The following is an 18,923-nucleotide window of genomic DNA, read 5'->3' on the forward strand; positions in this document are numbered from 1 at the left end:
ATGATGCAGCCAGGCCTGAGCAAGCGCTGCCCGAGCGAGCCGCGCCGCCGCTTCCCGGGGGAGGCGCTAAGCGGCGCCCGCCCAGCGCCGCCCCCGCCCCGGTGCTGCCGCGGGGGGCGGCGAGCGCCGGGGCACCGGCCGTGCACAGCCCCTCGGTGCACAGCGCTCCGGGGCGCGCGCACACACGCACACACACATGCACACACGCAGCCCCCCTGCTGCACACCCGCTCCGTGCACAGCCCCGCTGGAGCACAACCCCTCGGGGCACAGTCCTCCTCGGAGCACACCCCCGCCGTACACAGCCTTCCCCCCCGCTGCACTCCCCCTCCGTAACCCTCGGCGCACAGCCCCACCGCTGCACACCCCCCTCCGGGCACAGCCCCGCCGGAGCACAACCCGCTCCGTGCACAGCCCCCGGGTGCACACCCCCTCCACGCACATCTCCTCCGTGCACACCCCCTCGATGCACCCCCCCGCCCCCTCCCCCAGCACACCTGCTCAGGGCTGGGGCAGGACGAGGCCCCGCCGGTCACTCGGGGTGTGCGGGGAGAGCCCAGAGGAGCCCCCCGGTCCGACACCGAGGGGAGGGGGGCAGCATTACGCAGGGCAACGACGGGCGTCTCCCCGCGGCAAGGGCAAGAGGAAGAGACCGGTGACCTTGACTTCGTTCAAGTCGGAAGATGTTTTAAATCGCAGTGGATCTGCAAAGAAAAGAAAGTCGGTTTCACCGAGGTCTGCAGAAAACGAGATCACAAATTAAAGACTCTGTGTCGGGTGTGAATTTTGTGCTTTCCTCTCTTTCACCAGAACACACTGAACAGATCATCAGTGACAAGGATTTTCCTTAACTGTACCGTCCCTGGCTGATAACAGCATATTCAGAGCACTGAGGGCTCTCTAAAATTGGAAATGTGTAGTTTGGCATTATAGGCAGGGTAATCGTTTCTCCCTAATGAACAAGCAACTAATGATACAGATTTTTTTTTTTAATTAGTATTTCCTTTGTCTCCAAAGTCGTATGTATTTCTAGAAATCAGAAATTCCATTTCCAAATATTGAAAATTCATCTCCATGTTGAAGAAATGAGGGAGGGAAGGGGAAAAGAACTCTTCCTTGCTTTTCCCCCCCCCCCCTTCCCTCCCCTCCCCCCACTAGGTTTCTTTTGACACAGGACAAAAGGCAAAATCCTCAGCTTGGCTAATTTCCTCCTGCACTGCTATGAGAGCGCTAAATCCCGGTGAAGCGGCTAAGCCCTGCTTCGCCGCCATGCCCTGACATCCCGCGGCACAGGAGCACGCTCTGGCTCTGAAAGCTGGCTCCTCCGCCCCACGTTTGCACCTCAGCGCTTGCAAAAGCTGCCCTCCAAGGAGCGGCTTTGCCCTCCAAGGAGCGGCTTTGCTGCTGATGTGCTAAGGGCTGGCTGGCTCCGAGTGCTTCGCTTTGCATCGCGTTGCTCCTTCCAGCTATCGCGGCTCTGCGTTCGCTCTGCCTTCGGAGGGGGCAGAAGACCAGCACACGATCTAAACCAGGGAACAGTCGTGCTTGCCAGGAACACTATGAAAAGAAATAATAGTGCCCTGGATAAAATACCCACTGGGAGGCAGGCAGGTGGTGATGGGGCGATTCCTTGGATGGTGATGCGGAAGATTTGCCCCGGGCTCCCTCCTTCAGGGGGAGGAAGCAGGCACTTTCAGCACACAGTTCATCTGCACTGTTTCACATCAATCTTTTGAGTGAGATGAAGCTGCTCTTCTGACTGATTTCTGCTGACTATAAGGGAGGATAGGGTGAGATCTGTGTTTCTATGCAGACAGGTTTATTCAGATAAGTAAATCCATAAGTGTTCAGAGTGAGTTTCTCTGCTGCCACAGGAGAGAGCTGGCTTGTGCAGCGGAGTCCTACATGGACGATCTGATCCAGCAACATTCCAGCATACCAGGTGTCTTCCCACTAATTTGGAATCTGGGCCTTCTCTTACGCTAAACATGTATTTAAATGACCTGCAGGATTGAGGTGAGCATCCTCCATTCCCTTCCCTGGTCTTCCCACATCAAGTACGAGTTTTATTTGTTGCTCCCAAGGCTCTCTACAGGCTTGCTCCTCCCTGTTGGAGGGACTGTACCTATTTCATTGTGCTCCAGTCTGCTCCTCTCCTGCTCTTCAGGAGTCTCCTCAGAAGTGAGGGGCACCTGTGGCTTTTCCTGAAATTCTAAGACCTGCAGACCTCTGCGGGTAAGTCAGAAGGTACCTCTGCACTTAAGCACTACAGTGTATTCAAGTCTTTTCTGTGAAGTGTTACTGCTATCTCTAAAATGCATTAAATCCTTGTTTTAGATCAGAAGAGGAAAAAAGACTCATCTAGCAAACAGAACTGTGGGTGAGCACTTACATTTGCAATGCAGTTGTGAAAAGTGGAGCTGTGCAGAACCAAACCATGACATGTGAATGAACTTCCCAATTACAGTGCTGCAAGGCCATCAGAGCCCCTGCACAGCTAGAGAAGAAAGGGATCCAGCAGCATACAAACCTGTTGCATTTCCTCTAATGTTCTCATCTCTATTCTGTGGCCATGAAAACTGAACCCATTATTAAAACCCAGGTTTTACCTATTATGTATGAGGCTAGAACTAGCATAAATTGCAGTGGGACTTTGTCTAGCAAAGTAATGATAAAGCAGATGTACTGTAGCAAAAGCATTTCATGTGTATAGAGACACTAGGCATAGCTGCCCAAATGAGGTTCAAGCCATAAGAAAGACGGTTCAGAGGGAATGCACCTTCTGGGCTCCTCGTTCTTCTGCAACTCTTGTAGCCCACAAGAGTTACTAAATCTCAGACCCTGACCCAGAGAGCCCATCCTCTCCGCTCCTCTCAAATACTTCTAATCCAGGAGTAAATCTGCCTACCTGGGAACTGAGCAAGTTAAAAGATGTATAAAACATAACTAAGAACTCATATGTCACTGGAAGAAGCAAGTGTTTTCTGATTCCAAAATGCATTCTGCGGTTTGGTTACTGGCTAAATAAAGTGTGAATTTGACATGTGAGAAAGTAAGTGAGCAAAAAATGTGTATCAATGAATGTGGGTGCCTCAAGAGGTTCCATTTTTTTTATTTGCTCGCTCAGCCACGAGTGAGGCTTCATGCTTGCCACACGGCTGCAGCAGTAGACATATTGCAGCTCCAGACTTTTAGGGGGCACTTTGTGTTGAGATTTATAGAGCAATTTTATATAAGCTTCTTTTGGTGGTGCTAGTGGCTTAAAGGGTCTTTTCTCTCCCTACACCAGCAGGGGACCCGACTAGCTGAGCTACTTTAGTTTCTTTTTTGTTGGATTGTTTGTCAGCTGGATCAAGCCTCTGATCCAGCTTACCACGTCACTGCTCAAATACTTGTACTGGCATAACCGAGGGAAGCAGGAGGCTAGCATGAGCAAAAAAGATAGAGACACATGACAGGGCCTTCTTACACTGTACAGCCACTGTAAAACAAATTTTCTCCTAAATTTAGGAGGGTTTGCCCCAGTCCAGCTGCTTTGTGGTGCTCATCTGTGATGATGGGTCAATTTGGGGAACTAAACTGGTAAAAAAAAAACCCACTCTTTTTGCCAGGTTCAGTTGAGTTCCTTGCGGATTCCTGTGCAAAGGGAATGGGAGTGAGGGAAGCTGAGAAAATAGTTACCCAACTCCTTTAGCAACAGCAAATGGGGGGAGGGTCGTTTAGCTGTAATGGGAAACGATTCCCAGAAGACCTAACCACGGCCATCAAGCAAGCTTTCTTACTGTGAGGTCTCCAAACACTTTGTTAAGCATTGGCCAGCCTCATTTAAAAGCTCAGAGAAGAGACTGAAAAAGAAATCAAGCTGGAACTGTCACAAGAGTTGCAGAAAATTGCACATCAGATCAGTGAACTTGTTCGAAAACCACACTTTGAGAGATCTGCAAGGGTTGTTCATCAGATTCCCTGTACTGGGAATCTCACAATCCAAGGCAATGTCGAGTCCAGTGTGCAGGTGCAGAACTATATTGCCTACCCCTCCCCCGAGAGGCCCATGCCTGACAAAGCACGTAAGCAAATGCAGACTGCGGACGTACATGCAATCCCATGTCTGCCTTAGCTGCTACAGCAGGCATCTTCATTGAAGATGCACTACCCCATGCCAGTATCTTCGTTGAACCTGTTAGCATCTGGCCATGTAGGCATTGCTCCATGGAAATCTGGTTTCTTATTTCTAAAAGACCGGGGGTGCCAGCTTTTTGCTTGAGAGAAACCTCTTCCTTTTGCAAGGTTTGTAACCTCAGCTGTTGGAATTTCTCCAGCCAAGGTGCACAAGGTAGGGAGTTTCTCTGATGGATGGCTTGTGGCTGTTGTGATCTACCATGTAGTGTCTTGGTCTAGAAATCAGGACTGTTAGGTTTTATGCCTGATTGGCACTGTGACCTTAGGCAAGCCCTTTCTGCTTTATTTCACCCATCTGCAACCTGAAAGAGTATGATAATCCCTGCTTTCCCTACTACTTCCCTACAACTGACTGAAAATGAATGCCCATATAGCATGTAGCCAATACACCATGCTACCCAGAAGGACCTCTGTGGATGCAGAATAAATCTCTGCTGTTACAGAATGAGACATTTTCTTTTTGTTACGTGAGTCATCGGAGAAGCTTGTCTTGGATCTATTGGAGCATTTGAGACACGCGGGTTCAGAGCTGCTGGACAGGAGGCACTAACACTTCGTGACTCATTGCTCCCCTCAGGGACAAGAAGAGGTTTATGCAGCTGACTGGAAATCATATTTTATATGCAGATAGAATATTTTACTGTGGAGAAATGGAGAATCCTGAAGCAGCTTATAAACACTGACTCCAGTGCATAAAAGCCTGCAGCTGTACTGAGACCCGCAGGAGCAGCTGGCTATTACATACCTGTCCCCTACTCAGGAAGGGACTTGGAAGAATGGGCATCAAAGCCCAATGGAAAGGAGCTTTTGAAAGGCTAAGAAAATCCATGCGGAGTAATGAGTGAAGGGGAAGAAAAATGTGAGAGAAAAGGCAGTATAGAGAAATTCTTCCCTTTTGTATTACTGAATTGAATGCCTGGATGGCATGTGACATACAGCACACCCAACAGATCCTGTTGGTTTTCTGTCCTTGGGTCACCTAGCTGAGACATGTGACGTACACAGGGCACGCCATGCACTTGAATCTAGAGAGGATGCAAGTCTACTACAGCCCCCAAATACAAGGCTGGTTCTTTAGTTCAGGTCGCAAAGCATTAGGTTCTTGCCTTGGAAATCAGTGAATCATTATACAGTGTTGGCAACCATATAAGCAAAGGTTGTCTGAGCTTCATGTTGTTTTTGGTTGGGAATTGAATTTCTTTACTTAAAAGATAGTATGTTATTGTCATGGTTACAGGGCTAGCTGCGCTCCTGGCCTCTACCCCATCTCCCTGAGTACTCTTCCTTTACCGATGGCAGAATTTCCATGATCTTCTGTTCCTCCTCAGACCAGCCCTTGGATTTAATAGGCTCTGTCAACAGAGTCCCTTTCCCTGCAGGTCTGACAGGACATGTCTGCAACAGCCTCCCCCTTTCTCAAACATGCCAGCAAGTGCCTGTGTCTCAGTCTGGTTCTCCAAACAGTCGCTCTCTTTCATGCCTTTTTAAAAACTGTTATAGCCTTTTGATTTTTCCATTTTCAAGCAGAACCAGCTGGACAAAATCAGCATTTGAATATTTTGCTTCCTCCTCCTCCATGGACAAGGAGCAAAGCTAACAGGCCTGGCATTGTCCCTTAGCAGCCCTCAAGTGCTTGCTCAGAGGTGGGGTTATTTCAAGCCAGTCTTTTCTCTTTGCTGTTCCTTCCTGCTCTCTCGCATATAGTAACTTAGCACAAGGAGTACGTATCTCCAACAGCAGCTCAGTATTTTACTCCAGTAAATTGCTGGAGAGCAGCTTGGCATTGTCCACTGAGGGCATGGCTCTTCCGGTCAGGCTCTCCAAGTTCAGAGTACAGTTCTTGGACAGTATGATTCATATCAGGGAGGCATTCGATTTCTTAGCAAAGGTGTGCCAAACAGCTACACACATCAGTGTATCTATACATCTGTACACTTGCATCAGTGAACATAACTTTCAGAAACATCACTTTGGTGATCTGTCTCCAGTCGCTAGGATTAAAGCAGGCAGTTTAAAATAACATTTAGCACTAGTACTGTAAATGCAGATGGGTGCGAGAGATGGTTGTGTTAGCTGTGGGTATAACAATAGAACAGATAAGACGGTTTGCTCTTTAGGATGTATTATGCTAGGAAAATGTGGGCAGCGTTCCTTCACTGTATTTTTTTAAAGTCTGAAGAGCAGGATGCCAACAGGCTGAAGAAAGTCTTTAAAAGTCTGTGACCCAGCCCTGAACAATACCCCCCAAAATAGTCTTCCCTGCTGCCTCTTAGAAAGCACGAAAAAAAAACCCAGCTCCCTTTTTGGCTTGGCTTCCTGGTTGAAAAGCTGCTGCTGCTGCTGCTGTCCCTACAGAGTCCTGGGGTGCTTGCTGGCCCTTCCTGGCACTGGAAAGTACGTGCATGCATCAAGTCCCATAAAGCATGCATTTGCTAGGTGTTTCTCATGAAGTGAGCACAAATCAGATGAAAGTTATCCCCCAATCCTGTAGAGAACCATGAATGGGAAAATCAGGGAAGAGAGGAGGACAGAGGAAATCATCGCCTTTGGGAATAGTGCCTGTCTCGAACAGATTCAGGATTGGAGCCGGCCTCCACAGAAATCAATTGAAAGCCACTCGCCAGCTTCTCTGAGCTGCGGATAAAGCTTCCCCCCCCCCCCATAAGGAACCGTGCTTATCGGTTGTCCAAACCGCTGCAGTCCGCGCTGGCGAGTCTCTGCGGGGCTGATGGCTCACACGCCGCCCCCCGCCCAGGCTGCGCCTGGAACCCCGCGCTGCTCCGCCGCGTTCCCTCCCTCCCTCCTCTTCCTCCCCGCGGGGCTGCGGCAGTGCCCCCCTCGCCTCGCTCGGGCCGGGCACGTCGCTCCGGCACAGCCGCCCTGTGTCGGCCTGGCCTGGTCTGGCACCTCTTGTCAGGCCCGCGGCGGGGCTTCCTTTGAGGTACGAGGGCAAGGGCTGGGGAAAAAAAAGTAGTGTCTTAATTTCTGCCAGCAGTTCTAGTTTGCCAAGGATGCTTCCAGCTTCCAGAAAGCAGAGAATCAAAGCCTTTGTCTAAACCCTGCCAGCAGGAGAAAGGTTGCGCCGCTGTACAGAAAGCGTATCGGAGCCTGGTGCAGCTGCCCCAAATCCTGCTTTTCTCAGCTGCAAAATCTTGGCGCTTGGATCTTCTCCCTCTAGCCCAGTGCAGGAGGGCAACTGAGGCCGGGAAGAGAAAGAAACTTTTCCAAAAACGTGACTTTATTTTCCAATAAGCCAGAGAGGTTTAATACACATATGAGTGATCTAGGGCCATTTTTTATAGCTTTCACAAAGATTACTTCTCAGTCTTCTTAAAGATGCTTATCCGAGGCACCTGTCCGCACCCAAAGCACCCGGCAGATAAGATCTTTGCAATTCCTTTGCACAGCCCTGCCTTTTGCAAGGAAAAAGAAAGTGTTAACGAGTTGACAAGCACTCTCTTCCTTGCAGCAAGCAGTGCGGCTCTCCGCAGTGAGATGTTACTGCAGGGAGGAGAGCAGGGTGGTGTCAGAAGACCTTGAAAAATGCTTTGTTCAATCCGGTTACAAAGGCGCCTGCTTCAGTAAGGTACCAAATCCTACCTGGCCAAAAAACAACGGACTAAGTAGAAACGTGATTTCCTAATGATGCAGGGCAATATGCTGCTATTGGATTTTGAAATTACCGCACGTGTGGTAAGAGTCCTTGAGGTGGAAAGAAATAACGTTTAAACAGGAAGGCTCAAAGCCAAAAAGAGTATTTCATAGGTATTTGGTTTCTGTGTCATTACGGTTCCCGATCGTGACCTGATGACTTCAAATGAAATTCCGGTGGTGTTTTTACTCGCTGACACTGCAGTTTGCAACCAGATTCCCAAACTATGCAAATTTGTCCAATCTCTGTTCAGACCGAACCCAGGAAAATGCTTAGGAGAGAAAGAACTAAGACCAGATTTCAAGAATAACTCAGACTAGCAAGTGAATATATTCATTCATGCCTTGCTCTTTTGCATTTAATGAATTTGTTCCACATTAATGTAGAAACAGCTGCATCAGCACGAGTACTGAGGCTGGAACCTTATTAATATTTATGTCTGCGGAGCTGTGCACACAGGAATAAAAAAAATGCCTTTCTTTCATTGGTTAGGGCACCACAGCATCGATGCAGTGTCTTGCCATGTTTGATGTCCATGCAACGAAATTTATTAGAGTGAGGATCGATTTCTCATCAGCACTCTTACAGGCTCTCAGGAAAACTCTGCCCTTCACCTCCTACCTGCTCTTTGCTTCTAATTGTTTGATAATTTCCTAATTAGGGCAGCCACTTCTCTTCTCTCTTGCAGACCTCTGTAGTTTATGGTCTCATTTATTAAGCATTGCCTAAACTAGTGTTAGAGGCTTATACTATCATTTGCTTATACAAGGGCATATCTGTAAGCCTTAATAAATGAGATGAAACAAGAACTAACGGATCCAGCATGCGATGGAGAATTCTGAGTTCATGGTGCGTAGAGCTAAGCACAGGAGAGATGCCGCATGGGCTCAGTATGACCCTCAGAGCCTCCCTCGCCTCTTCTTAGTGCTATAATTTTTGCTGGGAAAGTGACACACTGAGAGTCCTAATCTGAGGTGGGGGAATCTCCTTTTTGTGGGTGTTGAATGGGATTTTGGTGAAAGATTTTGGTTTTGCTAGAGCAATTCTGAATTTATCTAACAAGGAACAAGTGGTGAGCAGACAGGTACAGTAAATGTTCCCAGCATGATTAAAATATTCATCAGTATGTGTATTTTTAATTAACGGAAATAATGGCTTGTAACATCAGTAAAAGAAAGAAACAACCCCACAAACTGGTAAAAAGCCAGCTGCAGGAAAAAAGCGTGCAAGCCCCGGAGTGGCTGCACCTGCAGCGTCATCTGGGAACACGTTGAAGGTCAAGCACCCTGGCTTTGCATGCCACAAAGGCCAGGGTGGACCGGAGGGGTGGCACACCAGGGGGATGCCGTCAGTGCCCCTCTCCCTCCTCGGGGTGCCAGTGGGGCGGGGGCAGCTCACATGGGAGCCTCTGACCTAACAACCCTCGTGCTTGCCACCAAGCCGTGGCAGCAGCAGGGCGCCCACCCTGAGTAGTGCCTGCTCCCACCGAGGTGCCACCAGCTCGGAGGAGCCCTGGGGGAGACCCCCGTAGTGCAGCCGGTCAGTGCCCTTGCTGTGTCACGCAGCCTGACCCCCTTTTCCGTGCTCCTCAAGCCTCTGCAAGTGCAATATACTGAGCTCAGCAATTATTTATTGGATAAGATGCTCTGGAAATTGCCAGGTTTTAATGAGCCCCCAGGTTAACAGCAGCACACTGACTGCCCTGGAGAGTCCACAGGGCAGGCGAGCTTGGGCCAGGGCAGGAGCACTGGTCTTTGCTGCTCCCACAAACATATATTCTTGGTGTTGATGTGCTGCAGTTTTCTGCCATCTTCCTGATTTCTTTCTTCAGGATTTTATAGCTTTCCAGCTTGGTGTTGATCCTCCCATGTCCTTGAGCTACTAACGATCCTGTCTCAAAAATCCTCTCTCTGTAGTTTTACCTTTCTTACCTTGCATGGCTCTGCTTTACTGACCTCCTCACTGCTTAGCAACTTAGGCAGGGGTCCAGGCCAAGGCTATGGGCCATACTAGAGTGAGGCCTTTTGTTGGGGGGGGGACCACAAACGTCAAGGTTACACAGACCATGACATTTAGTACACGGCCATGGCTGCTGCTTTCCCTTTCCCATCAGCTAGCAGAGCTTGGTCCAATTACTGGTATAGCTTCCAAGCAACTAATATGCAAAAACACAGAGGTGGATGGAACAGGAAAAGCCTAACAAAAATTATGTTTGCATAGATACAAAGCATTTCCTTTGCATGGAAAGGAATGGATCCACTGCCCTCCCAGCCTGCCTCTCCCTGGCGCATGTCTGAGTTCAAAGGATGCATGCTGGAGCAAAAAGGAGGAGCAAAATGTTCATCTGCCCCATGTGACCTAATGAGCTGTCCTAGATCCAGGTCATCTTCTATCTAGCCTGGTCCATAATGCAAGACCTGAACCTGCAACAGTCTAAACTTCTTTCTTGTTTTCATGGATCATGCATCAGCTCCCTCAATATACAAAAAACTTAGGCACTAGTCTTGGGGAACTGGGAATAACTTCAAGGTCTTCGTGTCATTTTTATCCTCCTGAGAGAAGGACCCCTCAGACAGGTTGGGAAACATGAAGGCAGATTCCAAGCCATGGGATGGGTATGCATTTTCTCAAAGGAAGAGCAATTTTCTCTTTAGGAAAAACATTCAAATGCCCCACAAACTGTGCTGCTGTACATCACACAGACACACACATTATTTACTTATTATAAAGTGTGATGACCAAGTCCTTCCCTCGGACTTTTATTACCTGGCTTTTGCGATGCTCTGAGTCTTGCAAGGGAGTCAGGGCTTTGGTCAGTGACCACTTCTGTAGATGAAGAGAGAGGCTCTGAAGCTGATCACACCCAACCTTTTAACTGGGAGGATGGGAACCGTAAAAGCAAAGGGGGAGAAGGTGCATTGGATAAATGTGGGTTGATCCTCCGAGCTTCATTAAACAAACTCTTCACAGAGGTCATGTTATTCCTTCTCTCATATTTCCACAGAGGACAGCTGGATTAAAAACCCCGTAAGCAGCTATTTCATCTGTGCTGCTGCAGTTTCCACGCTCGCGTAGCTGCAGTGCTTTTACACCATGGGAAATTAACCAGAAGAGTGAAAACGTTGCAGGGTTTTTTGTTCCCCTCTTTTCTGTGCAGCTTGTTTCTGGCAGGGGGCTGGTTGCCTTGGAAACTGCTAAAGGTGGCACGCAGCCAGGCTGCGCGTCAGAGCTGTGGGCAGAGTCTGGACTGCTAGGCATACGCACGCCAGACAAACGCAGAGAGGAAAAGACAGGCACCGGAAAGTCACAGCTGAACGATCCATTTCCTAACCAACATTTCCAAATAAGCTGCACCAACCCTTTGGGCAATGCTCCATCGCAAACGCTTGCTTCAGAATTAATTTAAACATCGTCTGAAGTCTCATGAACTTGCCTGAATGGCTTCTGTTTGTGTCTAGGGGATTCAGTTTGAATGCTATAAAACTGTCGACCTGAATTATCACCACACCCCCACACTCAATAGTGCAAACTTTACTCATTTGGGGAATAAATGGGGTGGGCTTTTTTTTCCCTTCCAGTCTCAATGAATTCTGTATAAGAGATGCACTTGAATTCCCCTCCTCCTTCAAAAACATGAATTATTTTGCTTTAAGAATAAACACTTGGGCTGAGTTTCTTTCTTTTGTTGTAAATAATCTGTTTTCCTTGAACTGGATTTAAAAATGGCTTCCTTTGAAGGCTCAAGCTGCTAGGAATGAGCTTAATGTAGGTATGGAGGATATGTAACGTCAGCTCTCCCCTCACACACTGAAAGGTCAGTAATTCTTCTAGTAAATAACTACTATGCAATGTACGATACTCACAACGTTTGGAAATAATAGTAGTGAGCATTCACAGTACCTGCATTTTGCATCAGTTCTGCTGTTCCGAGTTTTGCTGCGACAGTGCTTTCAGTAACACACCCATAGCAGCGAGGGAAATGAAAGGCATTGCTTTGAATCATTACCTGAAGCACTCAGTGGTCCAGTGGAGTTGCTAATCTGCAAGTTATTTTTAAACAAGTAATTATAGATGTGGATGTTGATTATATACTTAACATGCCACAAAAAAATGTTCACTTGGAATTAGAACTACACATTGTTTGTGAAGTGTAGTCAACCAGATAATTAAACTGCTCCTGGCTTAGATCAGTAAAAACAGATTTTACAGGGAATGCAACTGATCAGATTTTTCTAAAAATCACTGTGGAAAGGAAAAACCTATGAGCATATTTTCCAACATCCCGTTTTGGAGCTAGAATGCTTTCTTAAGGAAAGGCTAACAAAGGAAAGGTGGGGATGCTGTTGGCATATCAGCTAAACGAAACAGGATTGTTCTGCGGATTGCCTTAGAAGAACATAACATCAGAGCTATAATAATCCATATTGAGAGTTATTGAACTGCATAAATGAGGTTAGAAAGCTTAGGGGGATCGGCTCATACTGGTGGCGAGAACAAAGAAAAGAAGTACATCGACAAAAGGCAGAAGAAATGTGTGCTGGAAATTGTGATGAACTTATATTTGAACCTCTGGAATAGCTGCACCCTTAATAAGGTAGTGGGATAGTAAAATCTGGATAAGTAGGCTACCACCTAACTATGGAAAACGTTTTAGCCTTTGCTCAAGGCTCCAGCCACCTCTCAGAGGGAATTTCAGACTGTCACACTATGATTGCACGCCCTAAAACACAGAGTCCAGTGAGACAGGCGATATTCCTGAGCCTCCGGTATGACACACACCCACGTCGCGCCCAGCACGGCACCGCGCACGCTGCTCTCGCGTTTTGCGTACCTCCCGGCTCCCGGTCCCGCTTTGTTCCCACGCTCCGCGGGCGCTCCAGCCGTCCCCGCCCGGCGCGCCCGGAGCCGCTCCAGCACCCCCGAGCAAGCGCCGGCCTCCTCTGATAAAAGGACGCGGATGCGGGGGAAAGTCCCTAGCTCGCACGTGTTGCAGCCTCCCTTCCCTTTCCCCCGCTTGGCGCGTCCTGCCCTGTCTCCTCTTCCTCAGCACGTGCAAACCTGCAACGGAGGGGCGCGATGCGACGGGTCCCGCGGGAGCTGCGGGCAAAGCCCCGCGCGGCGGGAGGGGCGTCGCGGCGGGGGGGGGGGGGGGGGAGCTGCCCCGGGCGGCGGCAGCGGCAGCGGCAGCGGCAGCTTCGCTGGGCAGCAGCTCGGCCCGGCCGCGGGAGGGAGGCGGAAAGCTGCTCCGCAAGGGCAGAGCGGCAGGACCTGGATATAGGTCAAGATCTGTGAACGAAGCGCCCAAGGGCACAGCCCGTGCTGTGGGGGACACCGAGGGAAAGAAGGCACGTCCTGCTGGGGGCGACGGGCCCCTCTCAGCTCGCACTGCGACGCGCCTTATTGCCCCAGGAGAGCTGCTGCCCCCGCCGCTCTCAGGCGACACGCTCACTCGTCACACCGCGGGGAAGCGGCGCGGCCGGCCGCGGGGCCGGGACGGCGCTTCGGGGGGTAAAACTCAACCTGCCCCGCGGGGGCGGCGGAGGGGAGCGGAGCGGCGCGGAGGCTCCTCGCCCCCCGCCCGCTCCGGCGGGGCTGCGCCGTCCCCGGGAGCGAGAGGCCGAGGAGGGGCGGCCCGTGAAGCGCCGGGGTCCCGCAGTGGGACCAGGTCCCAGCGCCCCGCCGGGCGCAGCCTGCCGCCGCCGCCGCCCGGCCCCGCCGCCGCCGCCCTTTGTCCCGGCGCCCGCGGCGGCGGCGGCAGCGCGGGGCCGCTCCCAGGCAGCGACCCCCGCAGCGCCCCCCCCCGCTGCGGGACACAATGCCGCAGCCCCGCCCCGCTCCCGCGCGCCCATTGGATCGGCGCCGGCGCCGAGGCCCCGCCCCCGCCGGCTCCCGCATTACGTCACCGGCGGGGCGGGGCGGCGGCGCCCGATTTAAGGCGCGGCGCGGGGCGCGGCCGCTGCGGCGGCGAGTGCGGGAGCGGAGGCGGCAGCAGCAGCAGCGGGGCAGGTGGCACCGTGCGACACACCGGGACCATGCGTGAGATCGTGCACATCCAGGCCGGCCAGTGCGGCAACCAGATCGGGGCCAAGGTAACGGGCGGGGTCGCAGGGAAAGGCGGCGGCTTCGGCGGCAGCCCCGGTCCGCGCGGGCGGGCGGGCAGCGCGGGGCGGCTCCGGGGACTCGCGGCTCGGGGCGGCTCCGCGGGGCTCGGCGCCGCCGCGGTCCGCGCTTTCCCCGCATCCGAGGGCAGCTCCGCGCGGCGGGCGCGCGGGCGGTGCCCGGGGCGGGGGGTGAGATGGCGGCGGCCCCGCCGCGCCCGCGCCCCCTCCGGCGGAGCGGCCGGCGCTGCCACGCCCCCCCGGCGCGCCGGGCCGGGGCGCGGTGACGGGCGCGGTGACAGCCGCGTCTGGCCATGGCCGCCCGCGGCGCGGCGCAAATGGGCGCCCGCCACGTGGCGGCCGTGGGGGGGGGGGGCGTGGCCGGCCGGGGGGCTGCGGCTGAGCCCCCTCCCGTCGGGTCCCTTGCAGTTCTGGGAGGTGATCAGCGACGAGCACGGCATCGACCCCACGGGCAGCTACCACGGGGACAGTGACCTGCAGCTGGAGAGGATCAACGTCTACTACAATGAAGCCACTGGTAACCGCTTCTAGTGATCCTTCTCCTTTGGCAGCACCAGGACACCCCAGTCATGAGCTCCCTGTGGGAGCTGGGGGCTTCCTGGCAGAACACTGAGATGCTCTGTATTGCCCTTGATTCACTCCCTTCTTGCCTGTGAAAACCTTCTGCCTCCATGTGTCTGGGTGGCAGCAGTGAATTGCAAAGAGCCCTCCAGGAGCACTTCTCCCAGGAGCACGGTGGTTCTTGTGACACTGGCTGCTGCCTGCAGGGCTCTAACGCTGGTGCTGGTTCCTCCCACAGGTAACAAGTACGTCCCCCGTGCCATCCTGGTCGACCTGGAACCCGGCACTATGGACTCTGTCCGCTCTGGCCCCTTTGGACAGATCTTCCGACCTGACAACTTTGTCTTTGGTAGGTAGCGGTCCCCTGGGGTCCCCGCCCGCGGGCTCTGCGCTCAGGAAAGGCTCGCAGCCCTCGCAGGAGGGATGCGGAGCAATGGGCGTGCCCTGCAGGGCAGGGGGAAGCCGAGCAGCGTCTCCTGCTCGCGGCACTAACGTGGCGTCCGCTTTCTGCCCTGCCTCCCAGGTCAGAGCGGGGCTGGCAACAACTGGGCAAAGGGCCACTACACAGAAGGAGCTGAGCTAGTGGACTCTGTCCTGGATGTGGTGAGGAAGGAATCGGAGAGCTGCGACTGCCTCCAGGGCTTCCAGTTGACCCACTCGTTGGGCGGCGGCACGGGCTCTGGCATGGGCACCCTCCTCATCAGCAAGATCCGGGAGGAGTACCCCGACCGCATCATGAACACCTTCAGTGTCATGCCCTCTCCCAAGGTGTCGGACACGGTGGTGGAGCCCTACAATGCCACCCTTTCTGTGCACCAGCTGGTGGAGAACACGGACGAGACCTACTGCATTGACAACGAGGCCTTGTATGACATTTGCTTCCGCACCCTGAAGCTCACCACTCCCACGTACGGGGACCTCAACCACCTGGTCTCGGCCACCATGAGCGGCGTGACGACCTGCCTTCGCTTCCCCGGCCAGCTGAACGCCGACCTCCGCAAGCTGGCCGTCAACATGGTGCCTTTCCCGCGGCTGCACTTCTTCATGCCGGGCTTCGCCCCTCTCACCAGCCGCGGCAGCCAGCAGTACCGAGCCCTGACGGTGCCCGAGCTCACGCAGCAGATGTTTGATTCCAAGAACATGATGGCGGCCTGCGACCCCCGCCACGGCCGCTACCTGACGGTGGCTGCCATTTTCCGGGGCCGGATGTCCATGAAGGAGGTGGACGAGCAAATGCTCAACGTGCAGAACAAGAACAGCAGCTACTTTGTGGAGTGGATCCCCAACAATGTGAAGACGGCCGTCTGCGACATCCCCCCACGCGGGCTCAAGATGTCTGCCACCTTCATTGGGAACAGCACGGCTATTCAGGAGCTCTTCAAGAGGATCTCGGAGCAGTTCACGGCCATGTTCCGGCGCAAGGCTTTCTTGCACTGGTACACCGGGGAGGGCATGGATGAAATGGAGTTCACGGAGGCCGAGAGCAACATGAATGACCTGGTCTCAGAATACCAGCAGTACCAGGATGCCACTGCTGATGAGCAGGGTGAATTTGAAGAGGAAGGAGAGGAGGATGAGGCATAATGTTGAAAGGAATAGGATAAAGGTTTAGTCTAAGCAGGCAAGTGTTCATTGAGAGGAGAAAAGTCTGTGCAGTTGTGCTGAAGCATGCGTTTTTTAATTTGGTGCTCTCCACTGTTGCTTCTGTCAGCAGTTTTGTATCCTTGACTGTCCAGTGTAACAGTAGTTGCAAAAATACTTCAGTCTTCTGTTTAAATGGTTAACTTCTCAAACATAAAGGCTTTTTGTGTTCTAAATGGTGTCCTCTGCCTTATTTCTCTCTAGATTAAGATGATTAATGTGATCAACTCTTGTAGTTTTCTGTAACTTCTCAGTCAAAACCTAAATCTTGTTTAAACCTTAATTTCAGTAAAAGGTTTGAATTAATAAAAACATGATTTTGTTTTTTTAGGCTATAAATTTTACTGTGTATGAGTACACTGAAGTTCCTCAGCTTGTGAGGATAGCTAATTTCTAGTAACTGTGGATTCATTATCAAGGCACTCATATGTTTAACAGCTAATCTGTTGGAGAGAAAGCTGCCTTAATAGAAACAAGACACTTCACTTCTATATATGGATGTACATGGTAGTGAGTTCAGCTAGAAGGTATTAAATTCCACATTACAAACTGTCAAAACTGATTTGACAGGATAGCTGCAGACTTCCCTACTGCCATTCAGCAGCTATTCTTTCTTTACTTGGTGCAGGAACTATAGTACACTGACTGTGGATGGCTGTGATTTGACTTGATCCTGAGCGATCCTAGTCCCCCTTACCCCTTCTCACTAAACAGGCAAATCTCAGGAAAGCATGGTCTAGAACTGCTCTAGCAGTGTACAGTCATGGTCAAGAATTTACTTGAGAATCTGAACATCAGATGTAACAATCTTCAGTGTCTCAAGGTGGGAGTTTCCCCAAAATAGCTACCAAACTAACTAGAAAAGATGCTGTCATTCAATTTCTTTTAGAAGACAAAGGGTGATGGAAAGGCTCCTAGGTAACATGGCTTAAAAGGTTCCTCAGTATAAATACAGTCTCAGAATAGTTGTATAGATGCTTGGATGAGCCCTGACAGTCACTTGTCTATCACATCAGTGTTATGCATTTACAGCACTACTATTCAATGCTCTTAAATTGCAGTAGCAAATGGAGCTCTACCTGGGCAGAAGAGCAATGCGGAGGGACTCTCCCTTTCTAAGGTAAGTGTGGTTGCTTATGGTGAGGGAGATGGGGGGGGTGAGATCTGTGTTGCATTGTGGTCTGAAAGTTGCAAGGAACCTGAGTGAATTTCTTCCCAAGGGAGAATAAAGCCAACAGTGCAGTCTGCAGTAGGTACAAGATCTGAGGTTTTTTTCCTACTCTACAAAACCAGAGTAAAATCCTCTCCAGGAAGAATAGCAGCTACCTAATCTGAGTGTATAGTCCTTAGTTTATACAAACATCAGTTTGTGTAGTGCTCTTTTACTAAAATACATAGTTTTGAGAATCATCACTAATGCTACAGGTAGAAATAAGCATCAAAATAAGTGCCTAGGATTTAATATCCTAGCTCCTTGCAACTTTGCTTTAGTGAGGTCTAGTATCAATTAACAATAGATAATGACTCATGTCCCTTGCTCTGAAAGTGTTGGTATCTGCATGCATGCAACCTCTTTTGTGACCCCCTTAATGAAACGTTTGCAAAGCATTACTAGAATAAAGACTTAAAAGGGAAATACTGTGCATAATTATCTTGCCTATTTTAGCTCTGCTAACTCACCGTTGTCTGCAGACACTGCTCTGTGTGCCCCGTTCCCTTGCTGATAGGTTTATTTTCCAGTGATGGAGCTTAAGATGGTGTGTAAGACAACAGCCATCTGATATACTTTGCTCTCATCTCTAGCCTTCAACTTCTGATGTATCCTCTGAAAAGTGGTGTGAGAAGCTCTTTAGAAATGCCTGGACTGTCTAGACAAATTGTCAAATGCTCCTATAACATCACTTGTATTTCTTAGCACTTGAGCAGCTCTACGATAAATTAAGTAAAATGAGATTGTTGTAGTAACTGAGTTACCACATGCTGCCCCTAGGCCCCTTAGAAACTAATAGCCTATGTGGCAGTCAAAGTAACCCTCCCTTGAAATTACCAAACTGGATTGTGCCAGATATTTTTGCCTTGGGATGTTGTTGTGGGGGAAAGAGGGAACCGAACAAATGATTCAAAATACTATTTTTTTTAAAGAGCTTTTAAATAAAAGGAGAAAACCTGGCCTCTGATGGTAAAGATCCTCCTTTCTGTAGTGGGACTAGCGAATTTCACTACTGTTCAGCATGTTTAGCTTCTAATTTTTAGCGTAATTGTAATGGCTTTAAATAACACTTACAGTTCCTCAAGAGATGCTCCCAACAGCTTATGCTACCAGAAAGTAGGACACCTTCCTACATTGCTTGCTGTTGTGTTTGTATCAGTTTTTCCTAAAGGAAGAGGAAGAATAAATAGAGCTACTCGATATGGAAACATATCACTATAAATCCCACACAGTTTATTTGCTAGTCATAATCATGCAAAAATACTTCCATCTTATTTATAATAAGAGACGGAAATAGGAAAAGGGAATACTGGACAACTTAAAGGAGAAATTTAATACTGCTAGGTAGGAATACTAAGTCAATTATAATAGAAGAAGAGGAGCCTCATATTGGGAATGGAGGCTGCATCACCAATTTGTAGCTAAAGCTCAAAGATCCAGCTGAATCTTCATCACCCAGGAGACTGTTCATTACACAAATTGGAAACTTGACTGTTCTGTGGTAAACAGTGTTTATGGTCAAACTATTTCTTTCACAAATAAAGCAGAACCACTGCATATGT

General features: G+C 50.5%; 1 protein-coding gene across 2 annotated transcripts; it reads left to right on the forward strand.

The window, feature by feature from the left end:
- The first annotated feature begins 13,780 nt into the window (after positions 1–13,780).
- On the forward strand, positions 13,781–16,327 carry LOC134137259 (tubulin beta-2 chain). 2 transcript variants are annotated; one of them, XM_062570026.1, is made up of 4 exons: positions 13,781–13,919; positions 14,358–14,466; positions 14,749–14,859; positions 15,034–16,327. In XM_062570026.1, the coding sequence occupies exons 1-4, from the start codon at positions 13,863–13,865 to the stop codon at positions 16,092–16,094; spliced, it is 1,338 nt and encodes a 445-aa protein (XP_062426010.1). In that variant the 5' UTR covers positions 13,781–13,862; the 3' UTR covers positions 16,095–16,327. The 2 variants fall into 2 exon arrangements, with proteins under 2 accessions (XP_062426010.1, XP_062426011.1); XM_062570027.1 differs by lacking the exon at positions 14,358–14,466 and having other exon boundaries at positions 13,835–13,919.
- The last annotated feature ends 2,596 nt before the right edge of the window (positions 16,328–18,923 follow it).

The sequence above is a fragment of the Rhea pennata genome, chromosome 2 (genome assembly GCF_028389875.1).
Source record: "Rhea pennata isolate bPtePen1 chromosome 2, bPtePen1.pri, whole genome shotgun sequence".
NCBI lineage: Eukaryota > Metazoa > Chordata > Aves > Rheiformes > Rheidae > Rhea > Rhea pennata.